Source organism: Puma concolor, chromosome A1, assembly GCF_028749965.1.
Source record: "Puma concolor isolate L17-30 chromosome A1, mPumCon1.1.hap2, whole genome shotgun sequence".
Taxonomy (NCBI): Eukaryota; Metazoa; Chordata; class Mammalia; order Carnivora; family Felidae; genus Puma; species Puma concolor.
The window spans coordinates 119,564,433-119,591,010 of NC_141667.1; the positions used below are offsets into that span (position 1 = coordinate 119,564,433).

Genomic DNA, 26,578 nt, shown 5'->3' on the forward strand with positions numbered 1-26,578 from the left:
AGTGGCTTCTTGAGCTTGAGATGTGTCACTGTCATTATAGTGATTGGAAGTCATGTCTCCACACAGTGTGCAGCACTGTGCCAAGAATCAGGAAATCTGGGTGGTGGCCTTGCCTTGGCCTCACCCTACTGGCTACATTGCGTGGACTGGTTGCTCTGAATGTCACTGTCATTTTTTTGTAAATTGGGGATTGGACTAAGAGGGTCAGTTTCCATTTTGATGCAGTATGATGTTTTTTGTTGTTGTTTGTTTGTTCGTTTGAACCCTCACTCCTTTCCCCCAATGTGTAAATACCAAGATTTAAATGTTGTTTCTGACAGAATTTAAGCCTGCATAAAAATTCAGGAGTTTAAGCTGAGCGGGTATCCAGGAACATCAGAAATAATTCATAGTGGATGGTCAAGGTTTGGGGAAGGGCAATAAAATATTTAAAAATAATAAACAGGTTTTTATAAAACAAATACTAGTTAGCAAGAGGAGATGGTAAGCATGTGGTAGGGATGTTATAGTTCCATTTTATAGTCCTATTCAGATGAACTAAATAAACTGCATATTGCAAGGATTTGTAGGTATTGAAGGGGGTCTTCAAGATACTGGTGGCCAATAATAGATATGTTGGCTTATTTTTAATCCATGCTTTCTGAAAACACAGACTTTTCTGGAAGCTTTGGAGAAAACCAGTATAATACAGTATTAATAGTGTTTATACTATTTTTAATAGTATTAATAGTATTATACTATTAATAGTATACAGTATTAATAGTATTTATAATCTATTGATTGTTTACCACAATCCAAGCACTGCACTGTTCTATGAGCAGTGGTTTCTCCCAATGACTCAGAGAGAGAGAGAGACAGAGCGACAGAGAGAGAGACAGAGAGGGAGATACTGTTATTCCCACGTCTCCATTTTACAGATGAAGAAGTGGAGGCACAGAGGTTACTTTCACAGGCTCATCAGCCAGCATGTGGCAGAGCTAGAATTCCAGGTGGTGACCTCAGAGCCCATCCTCTTAACTGCTGTACTCTTTGGCTTCCTGAGCTGGAGGGCAGAATCCTTTCCCCCAAAGAGCCTGGGTGAGGAGATCAGCCAAGCATTTGGCCAAATGCTTGGCTGGTCTCCATTGACTGTGGACTATGACCTTGAAGTCAGATGACCTTGAAGTCAACACTTGTCCGAACATAGAGAACATGTAGTCTCCATAAACTTAATGTGATGCTTGCTTTCCTAATGCTGCTTTCCTCTCACACCCAACCAGGAATCTGGAGATTTGGGAGCCATGTTCTCCCCACTGTTCTGGATAGAATTTCCAACCAACCTGTTGTTTTTCTGAGCTCGCTCGCACACACTGTTGTGCTAAATTCAAAAGCAAAGACAATGAGAAAATAGGTATTTGTGGCCATCATAAATCTTCACATACCTCGTATAAACCTAAGGCAGGCACAGAATTGAAAACTGAAACAGCTCTGGCCAGGTGGCATTGAAATACTGCAAACATTGGGGCTGTGTCTGCAGACTGTGGATTCAGTGCCTTTGAGGCACGCATCTTTGGTGGATGCAATCTGTTGTAGGATGGGACTTGAATTCAGTTGGGTTCTCTGTGCTACGTTAAGGCTCTTAGTTTGACCAACAAGGCCAGGAAAATGTCACTGAGGCATCTTAGATCAGGAGTTAATACAGAATTCTGGGCAGAGCAACTTGAATTGCAAAGGTAATTTAATTTCTTAAAGGTACATCCAATAAGCCCTGCAGCATACTAATTAAATGCTCTGTGAGCTTTCTCAGATGTCCAGTCGTTCTCCTTGATCATGTTCCCCCTCTGTTGGTGGTGATTTCTTATTCTGCCTCCCCACTCTGTGGGAGAATTTCATCTCTTGCTGAGTGACCCCTTTGGTTTTGCCGACGCTTTGTGGGACTTGTAGCAGGCAGTCCTCCGGCAGGTGATGGGAAGAAGGCTGGAGTGCCTGGCTGGGAAGGAGGAAAAATCCTGTGTCTTGTGACCCACGTATGTCAGAGTGATACTTCTTTGTCACTTTCAATTTCTTTGGAATCCCACTTGCTGCCTGGAGTTCGACCCCTTATTTCTTGTGTGGCTTTCTTCCTTAGATTCTAGCTAAACTGTTTTTCTATTTTTCTCCAAATTTCCTTAGTAAATTAGGAAAATGGTGGTTTTTTTTTTTTTCAACATTTATTTATTTTTGGGACAGAGAGAGACAGAGCATGAACGGGGGAGGGGCAGAGAGAGAGGGAGACACAGAATCGGAAACAGGCTCCAGGCTCTGAGCCATCAGCCCAGAGCCGGACGCGGGGCTCGAACTCACGGACCGCGAGATCGTGACCTGGCTGAAGTCGGACGCTTAACCGACTGCACCACCCAGGCGCCCCAATGGTGGGTTTTTGAGAGTTAATTAACTCCTTTCATATTGACAGCCCGTTTAAGAAGAATTTCTCAATCAGTGGCCTTTGCTGGGGAAGTAGCTTTTATTCACTTTTCAAGATATTAACATTTTTGAAAGCTTACTTACTGCTTTTTCTATTCTCTTCACTTCTTGACTGTTTGACTATTTCATAATTTCAATAATTTCTTTTTTTTTCACAAAAAATGGCCACACTCCTCCCCAAAAGACTCTTTCAGTCTGTAGACAACAACAACAAAAAATTTAAGGTTTTATTTAAAATGTTTTTGAATAGGTGCTACCTGCACATAAATATTTTGTATATTTTCAGAGGAGCCATTTGTGTCTTTTTGTCCTGGCTCTCTTCAAAAGCAGCAGACTACCTTGTACCAATCAGCTGTGTGACCTTGAGTAATCCACTTAATTTTCTGAGTCTCATTTTTCTCATCTGTAAAATGAGGGCAGTATTGGAACCTACTTCATCAAGTACTTGTGAGAAGCAAATGAGTTATATGCGTAAAATGCTTAGGACGGGATTTGGCACACAGTAAATGATCAGTTGGTGTTATGTAAAAAGAAAAATTCAAGGAAGGTGTAGCAAAAACTTATTTTTCCCATTAAGGCTACAGGCAAATGTTTAATAGTTATAATAAGCCTGTCTTGGGAGTTACCTAGACCCGAATGTAAATCTCAGGGCCCTCCCACCTCCTGTGTGTACAGATTGAGCCTCTGGTTGAAATGTGAGTGGTAGTACCAACCTTCTGAGTGTGCAAGTAAAAGGAAATAATGTAAAGAAGTGCTTAAATATCTTGGCACATGTTAAATACTCCAGAAATGATAACTGTTATCTTACCGTTATAGCTCAAATTGGCATGTTCCGTTTAGTCTTTTACATGCAGATTTTAAGCAGTCATAATTACAGTGTAAGTACACTTTAATGTTTTGCTCTTTTCAAGTAATATTATATCACAAATGCCTGCCGCCGCAACTCTATAAACCTCAAAGCCAACATTTTAATGACTGCGTAATATTTTCTTTAGTTGTTGTATAATAATTGATTTTACTCTTTCTTTAGGATTGAGCACTAAAGTCATTTACAAGCTTACCATTATAAGTGAAACCATGTGCAACATCTTTATACTTAGAATTTTTTGTATTTTGTATCATTACCTTAGAAAAGATTCCCTGAAGTACAGTGCACAGTATGTGGCTGTTTTCATGATTCTTTGTTTCCCTTAGTGAGTAATAGGCTTCTGTGTGGCTCACTGTTTTATCCTCAATATCTAGCACGTAGTCCATGCTCACTAAATATTTACTCAATTAGTGAACACATGTACGTATTTCTCAATGTGCTAAGACTTCTTTATGTTTGCATTCTGTTTCATTTTAAAATAGTCTTACAAGCAACTAAACTTTTTAGCCATTGGGGTAATAGGAAAGGTAACAGTAACAGGTCATATTTGTTGAGCCCTCTCTGTGCTCCAGGCATTATCCTCAGTACATTACATGCGTTGTCTCCTTCAATTTGCTCAACAGTGCTGTGCAGTAAGTGCTGTTATGACCCTTTTCTAGGTGAGGACACAGAGAGGTGTGGGTTGATGTGCCCCAAATCACACAGGTGGTGAGTGGTAGAACGTGTATTCAAACCAGGAAGTCAGACCCTTGGTCTCTCTACTAGGAGACTAGGCTCCTGATTTACTTTGCCAGCCACTTACCGCTTTCACATTTCAGCCAGTCTAACAGATTATTTGCCAGGGAGCCTGAGTTTGTTGGCCAAATTCCAAGGGAAGTGTGAATCAGGTGTCCCTGAGCCTTGAGGATTTTCTGTCAGTCTCAGAATAAGAGCCAGAATTGCCCACAAGGGCTTGTTATTTCAAAGGAGTCCTGCTTTTGCAGTTTACCAAGTGAAGGATATGTGAATGTTTTTTTTTTTTTTTTTTTTAATAAACCTTAGCTGTTTTTTTCATTGAAGGGGAGAATTTTATTAGATTGTTAAACATCAGGGCAGCTGGTAGATTTAGAACATTGTCTGTGTGGGAGTTATTAATGCATGAAGGAATATCTGGGACCAAGCTATCAATTTATCAATTTCCCCCCCCCTATCAATTTACTATGGGGGTTGGGGATTTTAAAGAACATTTGCGTCTATAAGCACTAAAAGGTATTTTTCCCCCTTTGTAAATGATTGACTCTGAAAAACAACAGGTAGTTTAGACTATTATTTGCATGTAGTGATTTTATTTTTTAGTCATTTATATGTAGCTTTTATTCTGGTTGTTTGTGTTAATTTACAATATTAAATGCTTAGAATTTTTCAAAAGGTGTCCCTTCTTATACTTGCCATGAACTTCATGTTTCTGCTATTCCCCAGGTAATGTGAAGGATGGGGAGTGAAAGTGAGCCCTCCTATTTATATAGCTAATGTTCAATACAGCCCTCTGGCTCCAAGCAGTACCCTCATGCCTCGTTCACCCTTCCCAGGTTCTGTCCCCTGCAAAACGGCCAAAGACTTTATGTGGGAAGTAACAGCCTCACTAATCTGCATTGGTTAAAACCAAGGAGTTCTAACTGGCAGATACTAGGTTCAACAGAAATGAACTGCGTTCAACAGAAATGTTTCTTCTGCACACACTTGTCCTCCAGCCTCTTGGTAGTGTGTGAGAGAGCTTCACTTGGTATCCACAGAAAACAAAATGCATTTGGAGATGTGGTGAGGTGCTTTTATCCTTAGGGAAGTTTTAAGAATTACTTGTAGTTCGGTGTCATCCCATCTCCCCTAAATAGGTAAGATTAAAATTACCCAGATGTAGATAGAAATAACGTTGGGATGGCAGGAAGGACTATGCCTAAAGCAACATGTCATTTTTTTGGTGGTTTGAGAAGAAAACTCTACCAATCTACCTTTTTAAGGAGGTAGTTTAGTGAGGGCTCAGTCACAAAAACCTGGGTACGAATCTGGATTCTGCACTTATATAGCTGGGTGCCATTGGTCAAGTTTCTTAGCCTCTCTGCCTCTCATTTTCTTTGTGTCACTGACTCATAGGTTGAAAGGATTAAATGAGACCAGGCAAACAGTGTGCTCAGCGCACCCTAGTAGGGCCTTAGCCTTTCAGTAAGCATTCCTTTCCTGTGATTTGGATTCTAGTTCTCTGTGTATTGCTGACCACCCTGTGACCTAGGGAAAGCTGGTTTACCCTGATGGGCTCTGTGTCCTCGAACAATATTAGTAACTTTTAGAGGTGATGGGAAGAGAAAGTAAAATGTGCTTTGAGAAATCCGAACAGGCACGAGGTGAGCCCTTGCTGACATTTCCTCTGGGTCACTGACCATCCACTGAATGGGGGAGGGGGGTGGTGCCTGGTTGTGGGAGTCCCATTGTGAGGGTCCCCTAGTCTGGCTTGGGTCCACATAGAAATCAGTAGCCACTTTCCAGGCCACGGGGAGAGTGGGTGGGAGTGCCTGACAAAAGGCAGTCATTTGTCCCTAGCTTTCTATGTTGCCTCACAGAATCCTCAGAGCAGTCCTGCAGGGAAGCGTGCTTGCTCATTTCCCTCACTGGGGAAGCATATAGGCCCAGAAACAAACTCACTGAGGCAGATAATCATTGTGGAAAGAGTTGGAGAATTCCAGGTTTAAATTCCAGGTTGGTCACTTACTCAATCTGTCACCCTGAGCAACTCCCTCTCCTCTGAGGTCCAATTCCCTTACCAGGAGCTGGTGAGAGTGAAAGTATCTTACCTGGGAGCACCTTTGGGAGGATTAAGTGAAGTAATGTAGGTGACGCCCCTGGCAACTAGTTAGCCCCTTAACCTCAGTGTTGTTGAGATTTGGCATGATAGGTTTTTGACTGAAATAGGGCTTTCAAAACTTATATGTGAAGACCCAGGAGACCGGCCTTACATGTAAAGAAAATTGGTGATGTATAGAAATTGATGTGGGTGAAGAGAGGGGGAGAGACAAAAGGTAAAAGGAGAATCATCTGAGCGTCTATTGGATTTATTTATTCTGTTAGAGACAACAAGCATGCTGGCAATCATTTGCTCTCTCAGGATAGGGAAGAAACAAGGCAAAATTATGACTGAGCTGAAATTTGATGAATAGTGAAAAAAGTGCTGATAAAGGGAATTGATAGGAACCTTGCTGTGTTTGAGTTGGTTAGTTAGGAGTATAAGAGTTGGTCCTGGACCCCTCTAGTACCACGTGCTGAGGCAGTTTCGCCTCCATGGAATGGAAGTGGAAAGCTTCCCAGCAGTGGAGGTTTCTAAACAGGTAACAGAATTTCGTTTGTCAGAAACGTCATGGATGGCACGTGGCACGAGGTAGGAGGCTGGTCTCTTGATTGGTTAGTAGTGAAGAAGCCATATTTTGTATGAAGTCCAAATCAGGAAAAATAAAACTATATATAGGTCATGTTTAGAAACTAAAAATGAAGATAGGCTAAGGAGTTACGTTGGAGGGATGGGGAAGGAACTTTGTAAAATAGGAAAACACCAATGACTAAATGCCTTTTAGCTAATAAAGTAGTCATGCCAGGTCAGAGTTTAGTTGAAAACCGGCAGTATAGAAATGACTTGGTAACCTTTCATCCGGATATTTGATGCCAGGACACCTGTCTGAGTCAGATAGGACACCTTCAGTTCTTTGCTAAGAGTTTCCTCTCTGGACTAGATAATATAATGTCATTTCCAATGTTTAGGTTTTATTATTTGGGGCTATATTCTTTTCCATTACCAACTGTGAGATTAAATACTCTCTTTCAGGGGAGAGGAAGTTTTATTATGTGAAGCAGAGACATCTGAATTATTGTATCAGTTAATGTCCTGCAGTTACACCTAAAGATTTTGGGTTGCTTATCAAAATAAAAATGAATCTTACGCAAGAGTTCATTAGCTACGATGGGAAAATTGTATTGAAGTCATACATGCAATCAGATATTCCTACTTGAAAAACACTGTACTTAAAATAATTTGTAGAGGTGATTAAATATTGATTCATATATTAAGAATCATGCCATTTAGTTTGTGAGCAGGGCTAAAATATCTGATTTATTTATCACGCTTTCTGAACATAGTCAATAGGGAAGGCAAGAACAAACCTTGCTGTGTACCCAACATTAGAATAGGTGTTTTCATACATGCAGTCTCATTTATGCCGTCCACCCATGTCAAGATATCCTGCCCCTGGACTCTCAATCCTGATTGCTTTGGGTTAAATTGAGACTCTTTGCTTCTTAGTTACTTTGTGATTTTGGTCTGGATGCTTAATTTTTCTGAGCTTCAGATCTCGTATGAAAAAAAAAAAAGATGATAATCCTCTAAGGCATATAGAATAAACAAAGCCAATGGCAGTAAAGCACTCAGCACAGTGTTTGGCATTCAGTATTTGCCAATAATGTCGATTATTATTATTGTTTGATGTTACCCCAGTTTTACAGATGAGGAAGTTCTATATATAAAAGAATTAAACAACATCAGATTAAAAGATGCTTTATTGGGCAAAAGATGTCTTCCTGGAGAAGCTCTGAGCAGTGTTTTTCTTACCTTTTGATGAGAAAACTGGATTCAGATTCCTCCCTTTCCTTTTTTCATAGATGATGCCCACTGGCCAGGTGTCTCCTGGAGCCTACTTTCTACTGGGGAAAGGGAGGGTGGCAGACAGTACAAAATATTTTTTTTAATTTTTATTTATTTTTGAGAGAGAGAGAGAGAGAGACAGAGCATGAGCAGGGTAGGGGCAGAGACAGAGGGAGACACAGAATCCGAAGCAGGCTCCAGGCTCTGAGCTGTCAGCACAAAGCCCAATGCAGGGCTTGAACTCACAAACCACGAGATCATGACCTGAGCCGAAGTTGGACGCTTAACCGACTGAGCCACCCAGGCGCCCCAAAAGTACGAAATATTTTTAAAAGCATGATAATTTTTTTTATAGTGATGAATGCTATAAAGACAGTAGGACCAAGTTGTGATCCACACTGTGGCCAGGCTGACCTAGGGCAGTCAGGGTTGTCTCTGAGGAGGTGCTGGGTGAGTTGAGAGCTCTGGCCGCTGGAAGATCTGGGGATGTTCCTGCCAGAGGGAAGTGCCTGGAAGAGAGAGGAAGTGAGCTTGTTGCATGAACCGAAAGCAGACCTGTGTATCTGCAGGGCAGTGAGCTGAGTTGGAAAGCCTTGCAGCCATGATAGTGAGTGTGGATTTATTATAAGAGCAATGGGACACGACTGAAGGTTTGAATAGGGTTCTACACAAAGTAAATGAAGAGATTCAAAGAAAGTTTGATGTAAATCAATTGAATGAAAAAAAAAAAGAATAAAAAAAGGGAAGTAAACTTTATATAAATCTTTTTATCAAAAAGTGAGTTTTATAATACAAATTTCAGCATTTGACTTTGCACTTTCTAAACCCCTCTTGGCTAATCCAGATTCTTCAGAAACCGTTTTAAGTACCACGTTTGCTGGTCAGTTATTTTCACATCATTCTCCCCTGCTCCCCCCCACCCCCCCGCCTTTTTTTTTTTTCCATACTTTCATTCTTTCCTTGTTCTGTTCTTTCATCTCCTCTGGCAGCCCTTGTTATTCTGGCCTTTTCCACTGCACTTTCAAGAACGCTAACTACTAGGCAGATTACACGGTCATTGTAACATTCAGATTCATCAGTTTGGCATTCAAAAGTAATCAGTTTATCCATCTTATAATCCATCAACATCAAGTACCTTTTTTTTCCAATTAAAAAAAATTTTTTTTTAATTTATTTTTGAGAGACAGAGAGCGAGGAGGGGAGGGGCAGAGAGAGGGAATGAGAGACAGAGACACAGAATCTGAAGCAGGCTCCAGTCCCTGAGCTACCAGCCCGACATGGGGCTTGAACTCACAAGCAATGAGATCATGACCTGAGCCGAAGTCAGATGCTTAACCAACTGAGCCATCCAGGTGCCCCAACATCAGGTACCTTTTGTGAGCCAAATTCTGCACCCATCTTTTATCATGGTGATAATTAAGTGAGCAATTCTTGTTTTAAGAGCTCCCCACAGATGTGTCTTTTGAGAACTGCTTTAGAACTTTACAATTTTTATGAAGCCTAATATTACTCTCTTTGGGACCTCCTAGGTAAATCAGAGCTTCCTCAGGAGGTATCAGTTAGATAACAAAATGCATATATTGTCTGGATCTAGCCGCCTTTAGTTCCAATTTATTCTGGTTCCTCTTCAGACAAGCTTTTTGTTTTCCTCAATAATCACCTATTTCTCAGAGACTCTTAAGAGTGGGGGATCTGGGAAGTGTTTTGAATCTGTGGGATTCTGGGAGGCCTTTATGGGGTACAAGGATGCACTTGGACAGCCCAGTGCTGGTGTTAGGGAAATGGGACTGTGAGGGCTCACTCACTCATCTGTACATTGGCAAATAGCAAAAGATAGCCTTGTAATAGAGAGAAAAAAAAATCTCAAAGGGGAAAGGAATAATAAAATCATGCTGGTTTATGGTTTGTCAGTCCAAAAAGCTTTTAAGCCATCTCTATAAAGGTGGATTCACTTAATGTTTGTTCTGCATTTCAGGCATCATTGTGTGGTAAGTGGGGTAAATTTAGCCTCTTTAAGCCTGATCTCCTAGGGGTTGAGTTTTAAGCATTGGAACTTTATTTGAAAGGGCTCTTATTGATTGGGCTTTTATTTGGTACCTCCTTACTAAAGAGAGGTACTAAATAATGGTTTGGCCTCCCTGTTAGGTTTTTTTTTTTTTTTTTTTTTTTAATTCACTTTATAGGTCTCTCTCTCTGCCCCTGTTCTCCACCTTCTATTTCTAACTGTTCTGCTTAAAAAGACTAAAGTGGTATGAGAGAGGGGAAAAAAGGGAAAGAAAAATCAACTGTCACATTGTGAACATAATTGATTCAATAAATAACGTCTTTCAATTCCCAAGGCAAACCTCAAAGTCTTCACTTATGTCAATTAGTGTTCAGCTCAGTAAGTGGTGGCGTTCTTAATTTAGACGGATGGGGAGAGTTCACCAGCGCTCACTTCCGAAGGAGGGACTGTGCTTTTCTGGTTTTAAAAACACACCACCAGATATATGGGCCCACTCTGCAAAAAGAAGGTTGAAACGGAATTATTGTGGCCGTTTTTATTCTTCCTGAAAATGGAAGGAAGGCATTTAATTATTGTTTAGGGTTTTGTTGAAACAAACAAATGGAAATAAGGGAAGTAAGATCTACTAGACTGTATGCTCCATACAGGGGTTTTGTCTTGTTGGTTCACTGTTTAATCTCTGGTGTACACAGTAGGTGTGTAATATTTGTTGAGTGAATCTGTTGATGATTGAATGAGAGTAGAATGAGTGCAATTCATATCTTAGGGTAAGAATTCAATTACATTTTATTCCACTGGTGGTTTCATTTCCCCCCCTCCCTCCCCCACCTGCTCCTTCATTTCTTCTCTAATTCTTTGCGGGACTGCAGGGTGTACCGTGTCTTCCAAAATGATTAAGGAGGACTATTCCATCCATCCCCAGACTGGCAGAATTGGAAGGGATCTTGGAGGTGATGTCAGGCTGCCATTTACAAGTTCTAGTAGATGAATCATTTGTGCTTCAGAACCACAACTGGAAATTCTGATTGTGTGGGTCTCAGCAGGGCTTGGGAATCTGTATGTGCCTCTGTGAGTTTCTCTACCAGTTCCTGTTCAGTCCCTGTTCGGCCTTGCTGTCCCCTGAGCTATCCGATCTCAGTTACTCCTTGGTAAAAGTGATGCACCTGAGGTACCCAGAAGAATTCCCGGCAGGGCTGTGACCAGGACCTGCCTCTCTCCACCCTGATAGCAGTGCTCCTGGTCTTGGAGCTTGCTGCCCCCTCTCCGTGCTCCTCAGCATTCAATCTGCATCCTTTGGTGCTTTTTTCTTGCAGGACAGTGGCAGTGTTTGTGGCGATGGCTAGCCACAATCTAAAGGACCATCTGAAACCTCAAGGAAACGTTACATTTTGTTTTGTGTACTTTGGTACTCAGTATATTTTATGGTCTTCTCTAGAGGCTCCCTTCTTGTTGTGGTGCAGAATAAATCCCTGGTAGGAAGCCCCTGTCTTTCTCTTGTGGCTCACTCAGTGTTTTTCGGGACCTGCCTGATCATGAGAATCACCTGGGTGCTTGTTAAAGGTACAGAACTCTGGGGCCTGCTTGAGTCCTATTAAGTCAGAGTCTTCTGTGAGGGGCCTGGGGACCTGTGTTTTATTGATTGATTGATTGATTGATTGATATTGTAACGTTTATTTATTTTTGAGACAGAAAGAGACAGAGCATGAACGGGGGGAGGGTCAGAGAGAGAGGGAGACACAGAATCTGAAACAGGCTCCAGGCTCTGAGTGGTCAGCACAGAGCCCGATGCGGGGCTCGAACTCACGGACCGTGAGATCATGACCTGAGCCGAAGTCGGACGCTTAACCGACTGAGCCACCCAGGCGCCCCTGGGGACCTGTGTTTTAGGTTAGCTTGGGTCATTAGTGTTCCCTGTAAACTCCTTTCCCATCCCTGAGAACAGTGACTGCCATTCCACCAGATCCAGCTCTGACTTCCTTAAAACCTTTGTTCATAATTACACCATCACCCTGTCTTTCTATCTGAAGATTTATCCTCTTGTCTGCACAACTTGGTCTTGAAGGAGAAGGGAGGGAATATCTGCTTTCCTCTTTCCTCCAGAGTTGATTTTGACTGGCTGGTGGGTGACAGGTCGGCATGTGCAGTCACAGAGTGAGCACGTGGGAAGGGTCAGGGGAGCCTCTGAAGCCCGAATAGAGTGCCTGTGTTCTTGCCCTGCTTTATTGCTCAACAGATGTATGACTTTGGGAAAATTGCTTAAACCTCTTGGAGTTACTGTTTCTTCATCTGTAAAATGGAAGTAAGAATTGTACTTGTTCTGGGGTTTTGTGTGTATTAAATAAGGCATCCGAGGCCAGCTCTCCAGACACAGACTCTGAGACGGAGACTTTTGTGCAGAGGGTTACTGGACAGGGCCCTCAGAAACAACTCTACCAGGGGAATAGGGGAGACAGGATTATGCAGGAGGTGAATGTGAACCGTGGTAATGTTGCAGTGAAGGTCTCAGCTGATCCCATGGGGACTTCTAGACATGGAGTGCCCTTCACTGGTTTCTGGAGTTAAGGGAAGAGAGCTGGGCCTTTAGACCCCTATGTCCACCAGTCGTTGGATGTGGGTTGCTCCTGGAGAGGAGACGTGACCTGAGTTTAGGCAGCTGCCTTTGGCTGAGGGCTCTGTGCCCTTAGCAGCCTACAGTGCTGGCAGGTGGGGAAAGGGAGCCGAGAGGCCGGAAGGGTGTCCATGGTGCCACTGCCCAGGATGGTGCTCGTGAAAACCTGAGCAGCCAGCATAGCACATTTATAAATGCTCAATAAACATTAATTATTACCATTATTATTTCAGTTCTGGCAATGTCACTTAGCAGCTGGACCTGTGTTTTGAGAAGTTACTTGTGTTCTCTTGGACTGCTTTCTTATGTTTAAAATGGAGATTCTAAACTCTCCTGTGCCCACTTCCCTTGAGTAGTTCTGAGCACATGTAGAGAAAATGTATGTGAACTTGGTGAGAAAAATACTATAAAAATGTAAGGTATGACCATGAGCCTACTTTTCTGGAATGAGTATATGGCCATGACTTGGATTCCTTGGAGGGAAAGGGCTGTGATAAATGTAAAAGTGCTTGTTGCATTTTGATTTTTCTTTCTTCTCTCTCTAGGGAATTAGAATAATGGAGATGCTGCTAAAGGAACAGTGTGGTGCCCCCTTAGCTGAATAAAGAATCCGCAGTGAGTACCAAAAACAAAATCAGAATTCTTTCCTCCAGCCATGTTTTTAGGCTCTTAAGCCCTGTATTGTGCGTCAGCCTCCCTGGGCTGTTCATGCTGTACATTTCCCAGTTATATGCAGAGGATCCTGTCTCACAGGTGTTTCGTTTTCTGTTCAGTACCTTCATTTACTTAGTTCTTTGATTTTCAGAGCAGTTTTGTACCTCGTGCTGGGTTACAGCGGCATTCAAATTGTTGAAACCGCTCGGCACAATCCAGCGTGATTACGATCTGCAAGGTGCCATAGATTTGTAGACTTCGGTGCAGGATTAACTGAACCTTAATTTTATTGTTCTGGGGACAATGGAAGGAGAGGGTTAAAGCTGTCTTTGAAGTAGGAAGGAAAACAAGGAAGGGGCATGTTTTGATTGGCCAGTGAAATAACTGTATTTTGTTAGTCATGTATATACTTCCTCTGGTTGGCAGTGGCTGCCTGAAATGCTATTGAGAAGGATTCTGACATTTTGAGCATAATATCAGGCTCTGGGTAAGGGTGCCTGAGTGATTAGCAATGTTGGCCACGGACAGAGGATGGGAGAAAGCGCTAGTGCTAGAGCTCATACCGTCTCTAGTGTAAGACAAATGCTGTAGGGTTCACAGGTGGCAGGGGGAGTTTAGACTTGCTTAATTTTTTTTTCTTAAGTTTTTATTGTCTGCATGAAGAAGGGTGTCCATAGTGGAAAGGACAGACCAGAGTTATTTAAGAGAGAACCAAAGCCTAAAATAAATGAGTGTAATGGATTTGCATCTTCCCAAATTTATTGGAGTTAAATTTTTAACATGTGAGGGAAGGTAAAGCCATTGAGTAAAGCAAACGCTCTCTTGGGTAATTCATCATTACCTCAGATTTCCCTTATGTTGGCTTAAAATTGTAGGACACATAGTTTTGTACAAGCAACCTTGGACTCTAATTGTGATCTAGAATAAAGTTTGAGAACAATTAACCAAAGAAAAAACAAAATGAACATTTATGTACAAGTACTTCAGCACTGAGTGCATGCTGGCAGATCTATGAATAGATTTATTCATTACTGGGGAGGCTAAATAAGATAATTCCATTTAGCACAAGCATGGCACATGGCAGGTGCTCAAAAAATGTTGAAATGGGATCTAAATATGGTCTGTTCCTAAATCCACTCTGCTCTTTGAGAACATTTTTATGAAGCATTTTTGTGAGGCTCACAAAGCACCTGGGTGCAGATCCCTTCTTATCCTGGAGGGTGGGATCTAAAGTCAGCTCCAAGTGAAATGAAAGACTGGGAAGGGACTCCACTTACAACTATACGCTGGTTTCCAAACTTCAGGTTAATGATTTTGGAACATCACTGAACCTCAGAATCCTCTGGAGGATTTGTTAAGCATAGATCGGTGGGCCCCACTCTCAGTTTCTGTGTAAGTAGGTCTGGGGTCGGGTCCTAAGATTTGTGTTTCTAACAGGTTTCCAGGTGATGCTGCTGTTCTTGGTCCAGGGACCACACTTTGAGAACGATTGCTCTAAATGAGGTCTTATCTCTGAATGAAGACAGATTAAATATAAGGGCACCGAGGAAGCTAATAGCTGGGGTTTTGAAATTGTTGTCATGCAGTCTGTTGACTTTAGATTAATCAGAGGAATGATCTTCTTGTGTGGTTTTTCCCTGATTTTAGGGTCTCGGTGCTTGTTTAACTGCTTTTTTTTCCCCCTGCTTAAATGTGGACAAGCTCCACAGTGGTGTAAAGACGACTGAAAAGAACAGAGATGAGACTCACACCAACTTGTGTTTTTGATTTAAAATGCTGTTAGTGAAATGAGCAGATTAAACAAGCCTTACTGGTTGTCACAAATACGCATGTTCTTGTGGGTTTGCTTGTTTTGTTTTTACTGTGGTTGAAAGCTGATCAGGGCTCTTTATTGTTTCTAGAAACAACTCGCTCTTCTCTTTCAAGTGAAGTGTCTGTGAAGGACAGTTGCATTCAGGGCATTTAATGCAACAGAGTGTTTGAAGGATTTACCTAATTCAGACTGTTGTAATTCATGACCGGGTGTCTCAGGGCGGTAAATGGAAAGTAAGGGGAATATACTTTTACCACATGAATTTACAGTTACTGCCAATTAGAGCTTGTAGCTGAGGCTTTAAAGCTTTTTTTTTTTTTTCAATGTCCACCTCATTGAAGTATTATGCATGTACAATTAAATTCACCAATCCCAAGTGTACATTTTGGTGAGTTTTGACAAATAGGTGTAGTTACATAAGCATCACAAAAAATCATAACATACAACACTTTATGGCTTTGTGGTGCTGCCGTGTTTTTGCCAGTTTGTTGCTTCCCTTTTTTTCTTGACTATTACAAAGTTTTGGCAAGCTTGAAATGTGCCTGTTTTAATGGGACTTCTTCTGTTTTCAAAAGTGGCTCTATGGAAAATGGGAGAATGGTTGTGGGTTGGGGGAACTACTGTTTTTATGAGCAATAAAATGCCACATTAAACGGAAGGGGGGCAGGTATCAGGGCTAAGGCTGTAGAAGAAGGGTCAGTCACTTGTTGCCCTCAGGCCAAACCCAACCTGCTCTCTGCTTTTGTAAATAAAGTTTTATTGGCACACAGCTATGTCCCTGGCTTTGTTATGGCTGCAACGGCAGAGTGAATAGCTGTGACAGAGAGCTCTTCTCCAGCAAAACTTAAAATATTTATTGTCCTTTAAGAAAAAGCTTTCTGTCCTGTAGGTTGTGAGCGTGCCCTCTCCTAAATTAAGACCAGGGAACCTGGTAGTGGTTGTTTAGCCTTTTTTACATTGCATTTGATAACCTTACCTATATTCCAAAGTTAATAGTTTATTTTGTCTGTATTAGCTTTAACATCACCCCTCGGCTGATTTTATTTTAAGACATAAAAAAGCACTGAAATGATCACAACAGTGAAGTTAAAATATCAGAGGCAGTGATCATTAAAATTGCTCATGAAGTTCCAGTGCACGTGCATAATGGAGTAGAAATGTAAGCATTTTGTGTAGCAGATAAGGTAGCAGCACTGTGATGTGGCAGTGGTGTAGGTGCTGGGTACAGTCAGTGTACTCAGTTTGCCAGTTGGGGAATTTTGCAGTTCTTAAAAACGACAACAACAACAACATCATTCCATGGGGGTTTGCACGAATGCGCATAGGGAGACATTATTTACTATTTTTATATCCTACCACATTTCAAATTTGCATGATTTAAATTCACATAGAATGTGGCCACCTTGGATATGGTGCCCAGTCCTAAAGATACTCCCCAGAACTCTCTGGCCGTGTATCCATGTGGGCATTTGAAAATTAGAAAGCTTAGAAGGTGATTTTATCATGAACCAAAATGGAGGCACATACATCTCAGTAACCAATATGCTTGTAGAGTTGCTGCTGACACATCCGTTTGATAGATTTTTGATTTCCTGTCATTTTTGAATAAAACAAATAGCCCTGACATCTGTTTGTTCTTGCCGCTGGCAGTGGGGAGACACAGCTCGGTGAGGTTTGATCACATAGCAGAGTTCCTTCACGCTGGAAAGATTAAGACCTCCGTTTTAGCTATATCTTAACTCCCCTTTGAACCAGCTCCTCTGGGTAGCTGGACTTTATAAAATAAGGTGCTGGCTTTGTTCGAAGATCATTAGGAGGCAGAATTATCCACAGTGATGGAATTCAAGTGACCCTTAAGAGTTGCTTTAGAAAAGAGGCAAATAAGTATTGATTGGGGAGACCTGTTTATTAGGTGATAAAGCCAACTTGCTTTCTCTTGCAGGGGACCTGTGTTGTCCTAATTTGCTCAAGAGTCACTTCTTGGCCCCAACACATCACTGATGCAGTTTTTGAAATCCAACTTTAAGGATACACTGTTGGCAGCTTCAAGAAGAGGAGACCCTCCTTCCAGGACATGAAATGATACACTCCCCTGGGAGCCTGCCTCAGATAGTGGCACTCATGGACCTGAGACCTGCTAGCTGGATTTTTATGGCACAGTCTCTTTATGATTTACAAATAAAGGAAAAAAAAAAACCATAGAAGGTGACATCTGCCCTTCTTCAGGATGTCCTGCTGACTGCCTGGTGACAGTGTCAGGGAAACCAAGGACAGGCTGGAGGCCTGGCGAGTGGTGCTGGTGCCCATATGTTATCAGCCTCATTGCTCATGGGATTCATGAGAAGATTCTGGGACGGATAAAGGAGTTAAACCTGATGCCTGATGCATGAGTGTCCTACAACAGAAAGGAATATACCAGGCCAGTGTTGAAGCTAGGCTACATTTAGAGTAACGTTTGGTTCTCAGAAATTGAGAGCATTTAATGTCTACCCATAAGTACTACTTAACTGTCACCAGTATGGCTTTTATAATGTAACCTGTCCACAGTATGATTTGGTCTTCTGAAAGAACATGGGTTGGAGAGCTTGAAGGCAGGGGGTGACTTTGGCATTATGTGACATGGAACGCAGCATGAACCTCTCTGTGTTTCCCTGGCAAGTGGGGCTACCTGGGCACAGGTGTTCTGTGTAGTGATGATTAGACAAGGAAGGGAGTTTAGTATGAAAAGCACAGGTTTGGGAATTTGACAGAACAAGTGTTACCACCTACTAGCTCAATGATTGATCATCTACATAATTTTCAATTTTTCCAAAGCTCCTTCTTTTTCATTGCACAACGAGGTTATAGAATTAACTTTGTGAGGTGGTCGGATCGATTTGGGATTGTGTGTATAGAGTGCCTCGTACGCTACCTGTTGCATCGTAGAAGTCTAGTACCTAGACGCCATTACTATGTGAAACCATTTTGAAAATGTACTTTTCAAATGTAATATGAGGTAGTATTACTGTTTGAAAATTAGGTGACAGTAGTTTGCATTTACCATGATTGGAAGCCAAAATATAAGTGCACACTACCTAATAGGAAGCTTGAAGAGAGGCAGTAATTTGGAATTCATCTGCTTAAGATAAAAATTGGGCCATTACTGGGAAGTCTTGGGGAAATTGTTCTTTTTTTTTAATATTTGAAAATTTTTCCACTTAGTGCAGTGATGAATATCAAAGCAATTTTATTTTTTATACAAGCCTGCCACTGTGAGCTTCTTCTTACTGTATTTGAGCTGTTTGTGCTGCTCGAGTTCTGTCTTTTAGGATAATCTCTCCTCATTTTCTTAGTGTCTCATTCTTCAGGTGTGTTGGAGAGAAAATGAATGGTAGAAACCAGAACAAAACTTTGACTTCTTTTTCCAGTTTGTCAGCGGCATTTGGTAGGCTTTTGGAATAATAGCCCATTTCGAAAAATAAGAGGCCATGTAAATGATCACAGAGGTGAGAGGTTAGAAATCCGTATGACACTGAAATAAACCTAATGCATCCTACCCAACAACCTACATCCTCTGAAGGAGGAGTTCTCAGCTTTTGGTGTTCATTAGAATCACCTAGGGAACGTTATGCACTTTTGCTGATGAGGGTACATCCTAGAGCAATAAATACATCAGAATCTTGGAGATTCTGGGTGGAACCCAGGCATTCATCCATACTTTTTAAAGCTCCGTAGGTGGTTCCCACTGGTAACTAGGGATGCGAACACTAGACTGAATTTTTGGTGATTTTCAGACATTATCTGATTTCTTTCTTAACACCTCTGAGGTAGGAAAGGATATTTGTAGCAAGAATTTTTGTTAGAAATACAAAGAGTGGGGTGCCTGGGTACCTCAGTCAATTAAGTGTCTGACTTTTGGTTTCAGCTCAGGTGATGGTTCATGAGTTTGAGCCCCGCATCGGGCTCCACACTAACAGTGCGGAGCCTGCTTGGGATTCAATCTCTTTCTCTCTCTCTCTCTCTCTCTCTGCCCCTCCCTGTACTCTCTCAAAATAAATAAATAAACTTAAAAAAAAGAAATTGAAAGAATGAAGCAGAAAGAGGACGAATTTTTGCTAATTCCTTAAAACCAGGGTGGCCAGTGCAAATGGCTTTGGGGACCTGGCAGGTGATCTGATGAGTCAGGCAGGCTGGTGGCGCCTTGGGAGACCCTGGGAACACGTGTCTGTTTAAAGGTGGACAGCTGCTGCCCAGCTCTCACACACTGTTGCCATGTGGCTGTTTTTTCTAGTTAACTCTAATTTCCTGTTTTATAGGAAAAGACAGACTTTTTTTTAAAGAAAAGAATTCTCCCAATTTTTACATGCTGGCAGTAATTCAGAATTGTTTAAAACATTGTGCTGGCCAAACCAAACATGTTTTCCAGTAGTTTCCGGCCTCTGCCTCAAGAGTGTCAAGGCCCAGCCTAAACATCCCAGTCAGTTTTTAATTGATTTGCATTTCCCCACTCTGGATGGAAGCTACATTCTGTCTCTTCTCCAAGACTGCTTTGAAATGTATTTTCCTCCCATTCCCAAGAAATCCTCTGGAGTTGCTTCAGACACTTATCCTCTCTCAATATATTTTTTTTTTAAGCCTTCTGCAGGCATCCATTACTTCAAGCTTCACATATATGTGTTAGAATTATTATGCTCTTTTTAACATTAATTAGAGCTTGTTAGAGTTTATTTATTTATTTTTTTTAATTTTTTTTTTTAATTTTTTTTTTCAACATTTATTTATTTTTGGGACAGAGAGAGACAGAGCATGAATGGGGGAGGGGCAGAGAGAGAGGGAGACACAGAATCGGAAACAGGCTCCAGGCTCCGAGCCATCAGCCCAGAGCCTGACGCGGGGCCCGAACTCACGGACCTCGAGATCGTGACCTGGCTGAAGTCGGACGCTCAACCGACTGCGCCACCCAGGCGCCCCTTATTTTTATAATATGTCAGAATCCTTTTCCTGTGAGAAAAAATGTAGAGATGTCAAAATCAGGAGTACTGCCTTACTGGGCATATTAGGAACATGTGGGAAGGGGTTAATTCACAGACCAGGCCAGTCTCCTCCTGACCTGGTGTGGCTGGGCCTAAATCTCGAGGCAATGATTTTGTCCAGTGATTCCCACACTTCTCCTTGAATCAGAAATCCTCGGGGGAGGTGTGCTAAATTCAGGTTCCCAGGCCCTCCGCCAAAGATTCTGATTCATGAAATCTCATTTGGGACCGAGGGGATCTGCATTTTAAAGCAAGTTCACCAGGAGATTCAGCTGCGCTGTTCCACAGACCATATTTTGAGAAACACTGATTTCGGGACAGCGTTTTTGCCCTCCGTGTCTCCTATCATGCAAAAAGGTTTTGCAATCATTTGGGCCCACTGATCAATACAGTTGACCATTCAGGACAAAACATAAAGTTCTTATGCTGAGATGAACTGACTTTAGCTACCCTTATGTGATTAAGGTGCTTTTACCATGAAGGGTCTTTTACGGTTTCAGTCATATGTGGGTAAAAAAAAGGTGCTCTATTCTTTTTATATAAATTGCTTTGTGTATTTTATAAGCAGTGTATATGTAGTAATATCCTTTTTGTCAGACATTGTAGGGTGCATGGTATAGGCACGTCGAGGTTATTCTTTTAAGTTGCACGTCTTTTTTTGTATTTTAATCATTTACACTGTAACACTTAATTTAGTATATATTTCCCTGCTTTTGCAAACAATCTACTAAAAATAATGAAAACAATTAAGGTCATCACTTATGTTTTTCACTCTTTCAGGTCCTATTTGGGTTTGTTAAAGCCCCTACCGTGAATGACTCTGCTCTTTGAGATCTGCAGTGGTTTTTGCAGGGTGTGTTTTCACTCACTGTTACCTGTTACCTTTCTCTCTGCCATTACTCTCACCTGCCTCTAGGAACCCTCATCTCCTTCTTTATGGGGCTGGGAAATTATGTCATTGCATACTCTGTGTCCAGTAACAGTAAACAGAACCTAAACGAGGCTCTGAGAGACTTTTTTCTCAGGACATGCTGCCTTGACTTGGTGATGTTATTTTACTGTAACTTCCTGATTCTCAACTTCAGTTGTCAAATCTTTGACCTCAAGGTAAGTGAGATGTTGCCACACATGCTTTCTTTTGATCTAGAAGTCATTGTCTCCCTCAATTGTGTAAGTGTTTTTATATGTACAGTTGTATAATGTGAAACATAAGTTAAATTCAAATGAACATTTCTCAGGCCCCTTTTTTGTGAGGTATGAAGTATTTTTGATTCAGTGTTATTGTGATTTAGAGCTATAAATGAGTAGTATAGCTCTGAAATTCAGTCCTGTAGACATTCTGAAATAAAGTTTGTTATGACTCATACTTATGCATGAATTTTACTTTCTTGGGGGGGTGTCACTTGACTCAGCAGAGCCCGTGTGTATCATTGGTAGTGATGATCCTAGTCCTTTGCAGCAGCCCCAGATGAGGCTGTTTGTTATACCAATCTTATGATGTTAGCTCCCCGCTTCCCCCAAGGTGAGCCATTAAACTTTCTCCCAGCAATAAACAGAGGCCACTTTTATTGGGTGATCTCAGCGGGCTTTGGGCTAATGGAGCCAAGGTCCGGGGTTGACAGAGGAGAACTGAAGCACAAACAGCAACATGAGGTCACGTGATCCCCCAGAGGGAGGGGGCACAGCAGCTCCTTGTCAACTTGCGAGGCTCAGCTCTCTTTTCTGTACTTTGTTTCCATGAGATCCTTTCACTTGTCTGCTTTTTACCTGGGTGTATTTGAGTGGCTTTCTGTGCCTTGTTTCTAAAATGCTTTGTCCAAGCCCTATTGATGTCTTTCTTTTATTAGAGCCTGGGTGCCTTAAGGAGTAGACTCCTTAGTTCAACCAGCATTTATTGAACACCTATTATTATGTTCAAGAAAAAAGCAGGATTTATCTTGTTCTGACTCAATCCAGGGGTTTCTAGGAGGCTTGCATCTTCATTATACAGACATATGGCAGCAGTGGGTAATGATGGTAAGACTGGACACATGTACCTGCTGAGTAAATCAAACAATGATTGCTTATTTAAAGGATGCACACACACACACACACACACACACACACACACACACACACACACACACAAAATCAGCCCAGGGCACGCAGTGCGGAGATCAGCACATAAATGTTTAACTTGGTGGCCCTGAAGCCTCACCAGAATATTGCACACAGGTTGTGGATGATCCTGTGTGAAATAGTGAGGGGCACATCATAAGAAATGAAGATATTTTTTGGAAGATAACCAGTTTTCTGTAGGAGCAGCCTTATAAAGAGAAGGGCGGAGCTGCCCTGCATGAGCCCGTCTCCTCATCTGAGCCACATAGAAACTTCACATTTCATAATGATTGCTGGATAGAGGATATTCAGGCATAAATATCTTTTACCTTCAGACTGTTCTGACTATTACAGCCTGACCCAAGCACATTCCTGAATTCAGGGCTGCAGGATCAGCATAGTGTTTTCCTGATATCTGGGTGGGGCCTGCAAACCCCAAAACCTTCACGCAATCGTTGGACAGACTGAGGCAGGTAGAGAGGTGGAATCCTAAGAATGACAAACCCAATGTGATGGGGGCTTGGAATAGAAATTATATTAACCGAGTATAACAATTTATAGAAATTTAAAATGTGATAGTTAAATTTTTACATGCAGTATTTCTTACACACCTTGACTGCCAGTCAGAGCCCTCTGGGTAGCTTTAAGACATACTGATGCTTGGGTCTCAGCCCCAGAGTTTCAAGACTGTAGCCCTGGCATCAGGATGGTGTAAAGCTCCCCAGCTGATCCTGAAGCCATGGATGGAAATTCCTACCATCGTCAGAACTAATGTCTGTTTTTCCCTGAGTGGGAGCCCTTAAGAAGCTAGCAGGAGGAGGGATGGTAATATGAGACCTCTCGCTTCTAGTGATTTGCCTCTAGGACTTCAGAAAACTACTTTACTGTCCAAGAAAAAAGAGCCCCAATGTCTCTTAAATGCTAGTAGGGGAAAAGTGAACCTAAAAATACTCTGCCATGTGTAGTTTGCTTTGTTGTGACCAAAAGTTTGAATTGCATTTGTTGGAACAGAATCCAATGCGGAGAAAGGATCCCATAATAACTCCAGACCCTTGCTTGTCTTCAAAGGGTTAACCTGAGTTACTGCACTTCCGGACCTTAAGATGTAGCTCTCCAAGCTATGGACAGGCGTGCTGTGCAGGAGGCGGCAGAGACAAAATAGCAGCCACCATCCTGTTAAATTAAACTCCGTGGAGCTATTCTCCAGCATTCTCGGAGAAGGTTAGAGCCGTTTCATGCCTGCCATCTGTTAGGCTGCTGATGGAATCATTACTTCTTTGTGTTGGTGCCAGGATGAACTTTTAGATCCGATGACGAAGGAGAAAATGCTTACCGTTCAGTTGTATGCTTTTGTTTTCTTATTTTGAGTTTAGATGGTCCCCTAAATTCACAAGTCCATCACTTGTGCCAACAATTGAAATTCCCTCACTGCCAATTTTTTTTTAGAGGTGTAGGGGGAATTACTTTCTGGGCTGAAGGTCCCCTGTTATTTGTATTTGTTTAAAGATGTAGTCATTAATCTCATCAAAAGCAAAGTAAAACAAAATTTTCCCTGCTCCCCAGGATAGGAGGGGACCCAGAAAGCACCCAGAAAGAATTAAATGGATGAAATACCCTAGCGTCTAGTCATTGTCACTGGAAACAGGATATAGGGCAAGGAGAGGGAGAGAAAAGGGAAAAGCCTATCAGGGTTATATCTGCCACTGAGTACATCAGGGTGAGTGTGAGGCAAATTCGGTTGTCTGATATTTTCTTTCACAAATGACATTTTGGAGAATTAGAGAATATAGCATGGAAGTTTAGAGCCTCAATTCATGTGTTGCTTCCCCCCACCCCCAGTACATATTCATAGATACAAAAAAAAAATTTTGCATGCAACTTTCTCCTGGTATCTTGGTGATTGGATCTAAAGACTTGGGAAAACTTGAGTCCCATCTGAGGCACTAGATGGCTACAATTTTTAAATACAGTTTTAAATCGGATTAAACAATGCATCAGCTTCCAGTTGGAACTTTTCCAGTATGGAGAGTCATCTCTTTCTATGTGTGAAGTCAGAAGCTAGCGTTATAACTATTTCCTTAGGTGTTAATTGTTCTGTCAAGTGCTATGAGAACCATTTCTTCCTGGAAAAAATAAGTGCTAATGATGTTTTTGGGCCTTAATAGGGCAAGGATTTTACAGAGAATTGGGGAAAGCAGAGTGTCAGCCAGGCATTTATTCCCCCCCCCCCCCCCATCTGCCTCTGAAACTTCTTCCTGGGGATTGTCACCTGCAATTTTCTAAACAGGGTATTTGTACCCTTGGGAATATTAACCATCTCTACGAGGGATGTATGAAGCCACAAGGCAGATGGACAGAATGCTCCTCTTAGAGCCTTCCTTTTGCTCAAAGATTTGTGGGAAACATTGTTTTTATATTAAAACAAACATAGAGCCATATAACTTTGTGGAATGTAAAATTAGAATGGATCCTTAAGTAGAAAAGAAGACTTAACGTCCTTTTGCTTGGAGCACTGCTTAGTATGCTGCCTACTACATAGCAGGTGTTATATTAGGTTGAATCTAATGGAAATACCGAAGAGTAGCAATTACATGTGCTTCAGCCTGCTACAAGCGCCTGCAATTAATACATCCCCAGTGTTCCAGGGCTGTCTTCTGCTAGTGAGAGTCACATTCCTCTCTGGAAACGTTGGCGAAGCCCTGATGCAGGCCGCTCCAATCCCTGGGACTCCCAGAATTCCCATGTCCCTTAGAGTCGGCCTGGAATCCCAGCAGCATGGCCCTTGCCTGCCAATATCTTGTGATACAAGATGGGGTAAATCTCCTGTAAACTTGAGCCAGCCTTGCCATCAGGGGCATCATGGATTATTTAGAGGGCCGAGTTAACATACAGCTCTTAGTTGTTGGGGAGGTACATAAGTATGAAGGGTACTTTTTAAGTATTAAAGTTTAAAATCTTTTTCTCTCATTTGTTGGGAGGTGGTCATGTTTCCTCTTTTGTTAAGAGAAAACAGTAGTCAGGCAAATGTTGTTTGTCAATATAATGTTTTTGACATACCGTTTTTCCCTAAATGGAGGCAGTTCAGATACACCTATATAAACGCTGCTTTTCTAACCGGTCTGTCTAGTGTTTACTTAAGTCAGGGTGTTCGTTAAAATCCTTGAGAAGGGGTATAATTAGTCTTGATGGGGTCAGATAACAAACACAAGGAAAAAATTAATGAAGCAGTGTTTTGATTCTTGATTCTTGTAATTATAGTGGTGCGGCTGGTTCTGCTATAGTGAAGCTTTTACCATTTCCAATAATAAATGTCTTTTCGGGCTGTATTCTCTCACATATGTTTTAACTGTCATCTAGATGGAAATTGCATGGCAGTTGCCAGCAGCAATAACCTTTACTTTATTTACAAAATACATATATATTTCTATTGAGAATATCGACAATGGTCGTACCTCAACTTCTTTGTTGAAAGAACATGTCCTGGTCAGATCTGAATTTCCCTTCACAAAAGTGAAATATGACTATATTTTGGGTAATAGCTTAAGTTGAAAATACCAGAAATTTGAGCATTGATTCAATGCTCAATTATATCCTAGAAACTTAAATTTGAGTCCTGGTTCTATTATGTCCTAGACACGTCCATAAATTCTCAAAGCTTTGTTCTGTTCGTATGGGAAGGAGTAATAATGGGGATTTTTTTTTAGGGTTGTTGAAAGGGTTAAGTGAGCTCAAGACATGTAAAAACTGTTGGAACCATGCCTGGTATGTGGTAAATGCTCAGCAGTCTCTGGAAGAGATTGTGTTAAGTTGGTGTTCCTTAAATGTTTGGTAGAATTCTCCAGTGAAACCATCTAGGCCTTAAGATTTCTGTTTGAAGGAGATTTTTTAAGTTGTTATTTAAATTTAAGTTAGTTAACATACAGTGTAGTCTTGGTTTCAGGAGTAGATCTTAGTGATTCATCTCTTATGTCTGACACCCAGTACTTGTCCCAACAAGTGCCCTCCTTAATGTCTTTCACCCATCTGGCCCATCTCTCCACCTAGCTCCCTACACCAACCCTCAATTTGTTCTCTGTATTTAAGAGTCTCTTACGGTTTGCCTCCCTCTCTGTTTTTATCTTATTTTTCTTTCCTTGCCCTATGTTCATCTGTATTTTTTCTTAAATTCCACATATGAGTGAAATCATAGGATATTTGTCTTATTCTGACTGACTTACTTGATTTACAGGTGTAGTATTTCTTTCATAGTTTGAGTGCATCAGGGGCTCTTGGGTGGCTCAGTCGGTTAAGTGTCCGACTTCAGGTCAGGTAATGATCTCACACTTTGTGGGTTTGAGCCCTGCATCAGGCTCTGTGCTGACAGATCAGAGCCTGGAGCCTGCTTTGGATTCTGTGTCTCCCTCTCTCTCTGCTCCTCCC

General features: G+C 41.6%; 1 protein-coding gene across 6 annotated transcripts in view; it reads left to right on the forward strand.

Annotated features, from left to right (window-relative positions):
* The window catches only part of PRELID2 (PRELI domain containing 2), a 189,231-nt gene that overhangs the window by 46,842 nt on the left and 115,811 nt on the right, over positions 1–26,578 (forward strand). For 4 of the 6 annotated variants that reach the window (XM_086701412.1, XM_086701432.1, XM_086701439.1 and 1 more), the window contains 2 exons: positions 13,129–13,198; positions 16,993–21,428. In XM_086701412.1, the coding sequence (XP_086557538.1) occupies positions 13,129–13,188 (60 nt within the window). In that variant the 3' untranslated portion in view covers positions 13,189–13,198; positions 16,993–21,428. Of the gene's footprint in view, positions 1–13,128; positions 13,199–16,992; positions 21,429–26,578 lie in introns of those variants that run through there. The other 2 variants (XR_015249291.1, XM_086701424.1) reach the window with 1 other exon arrangement.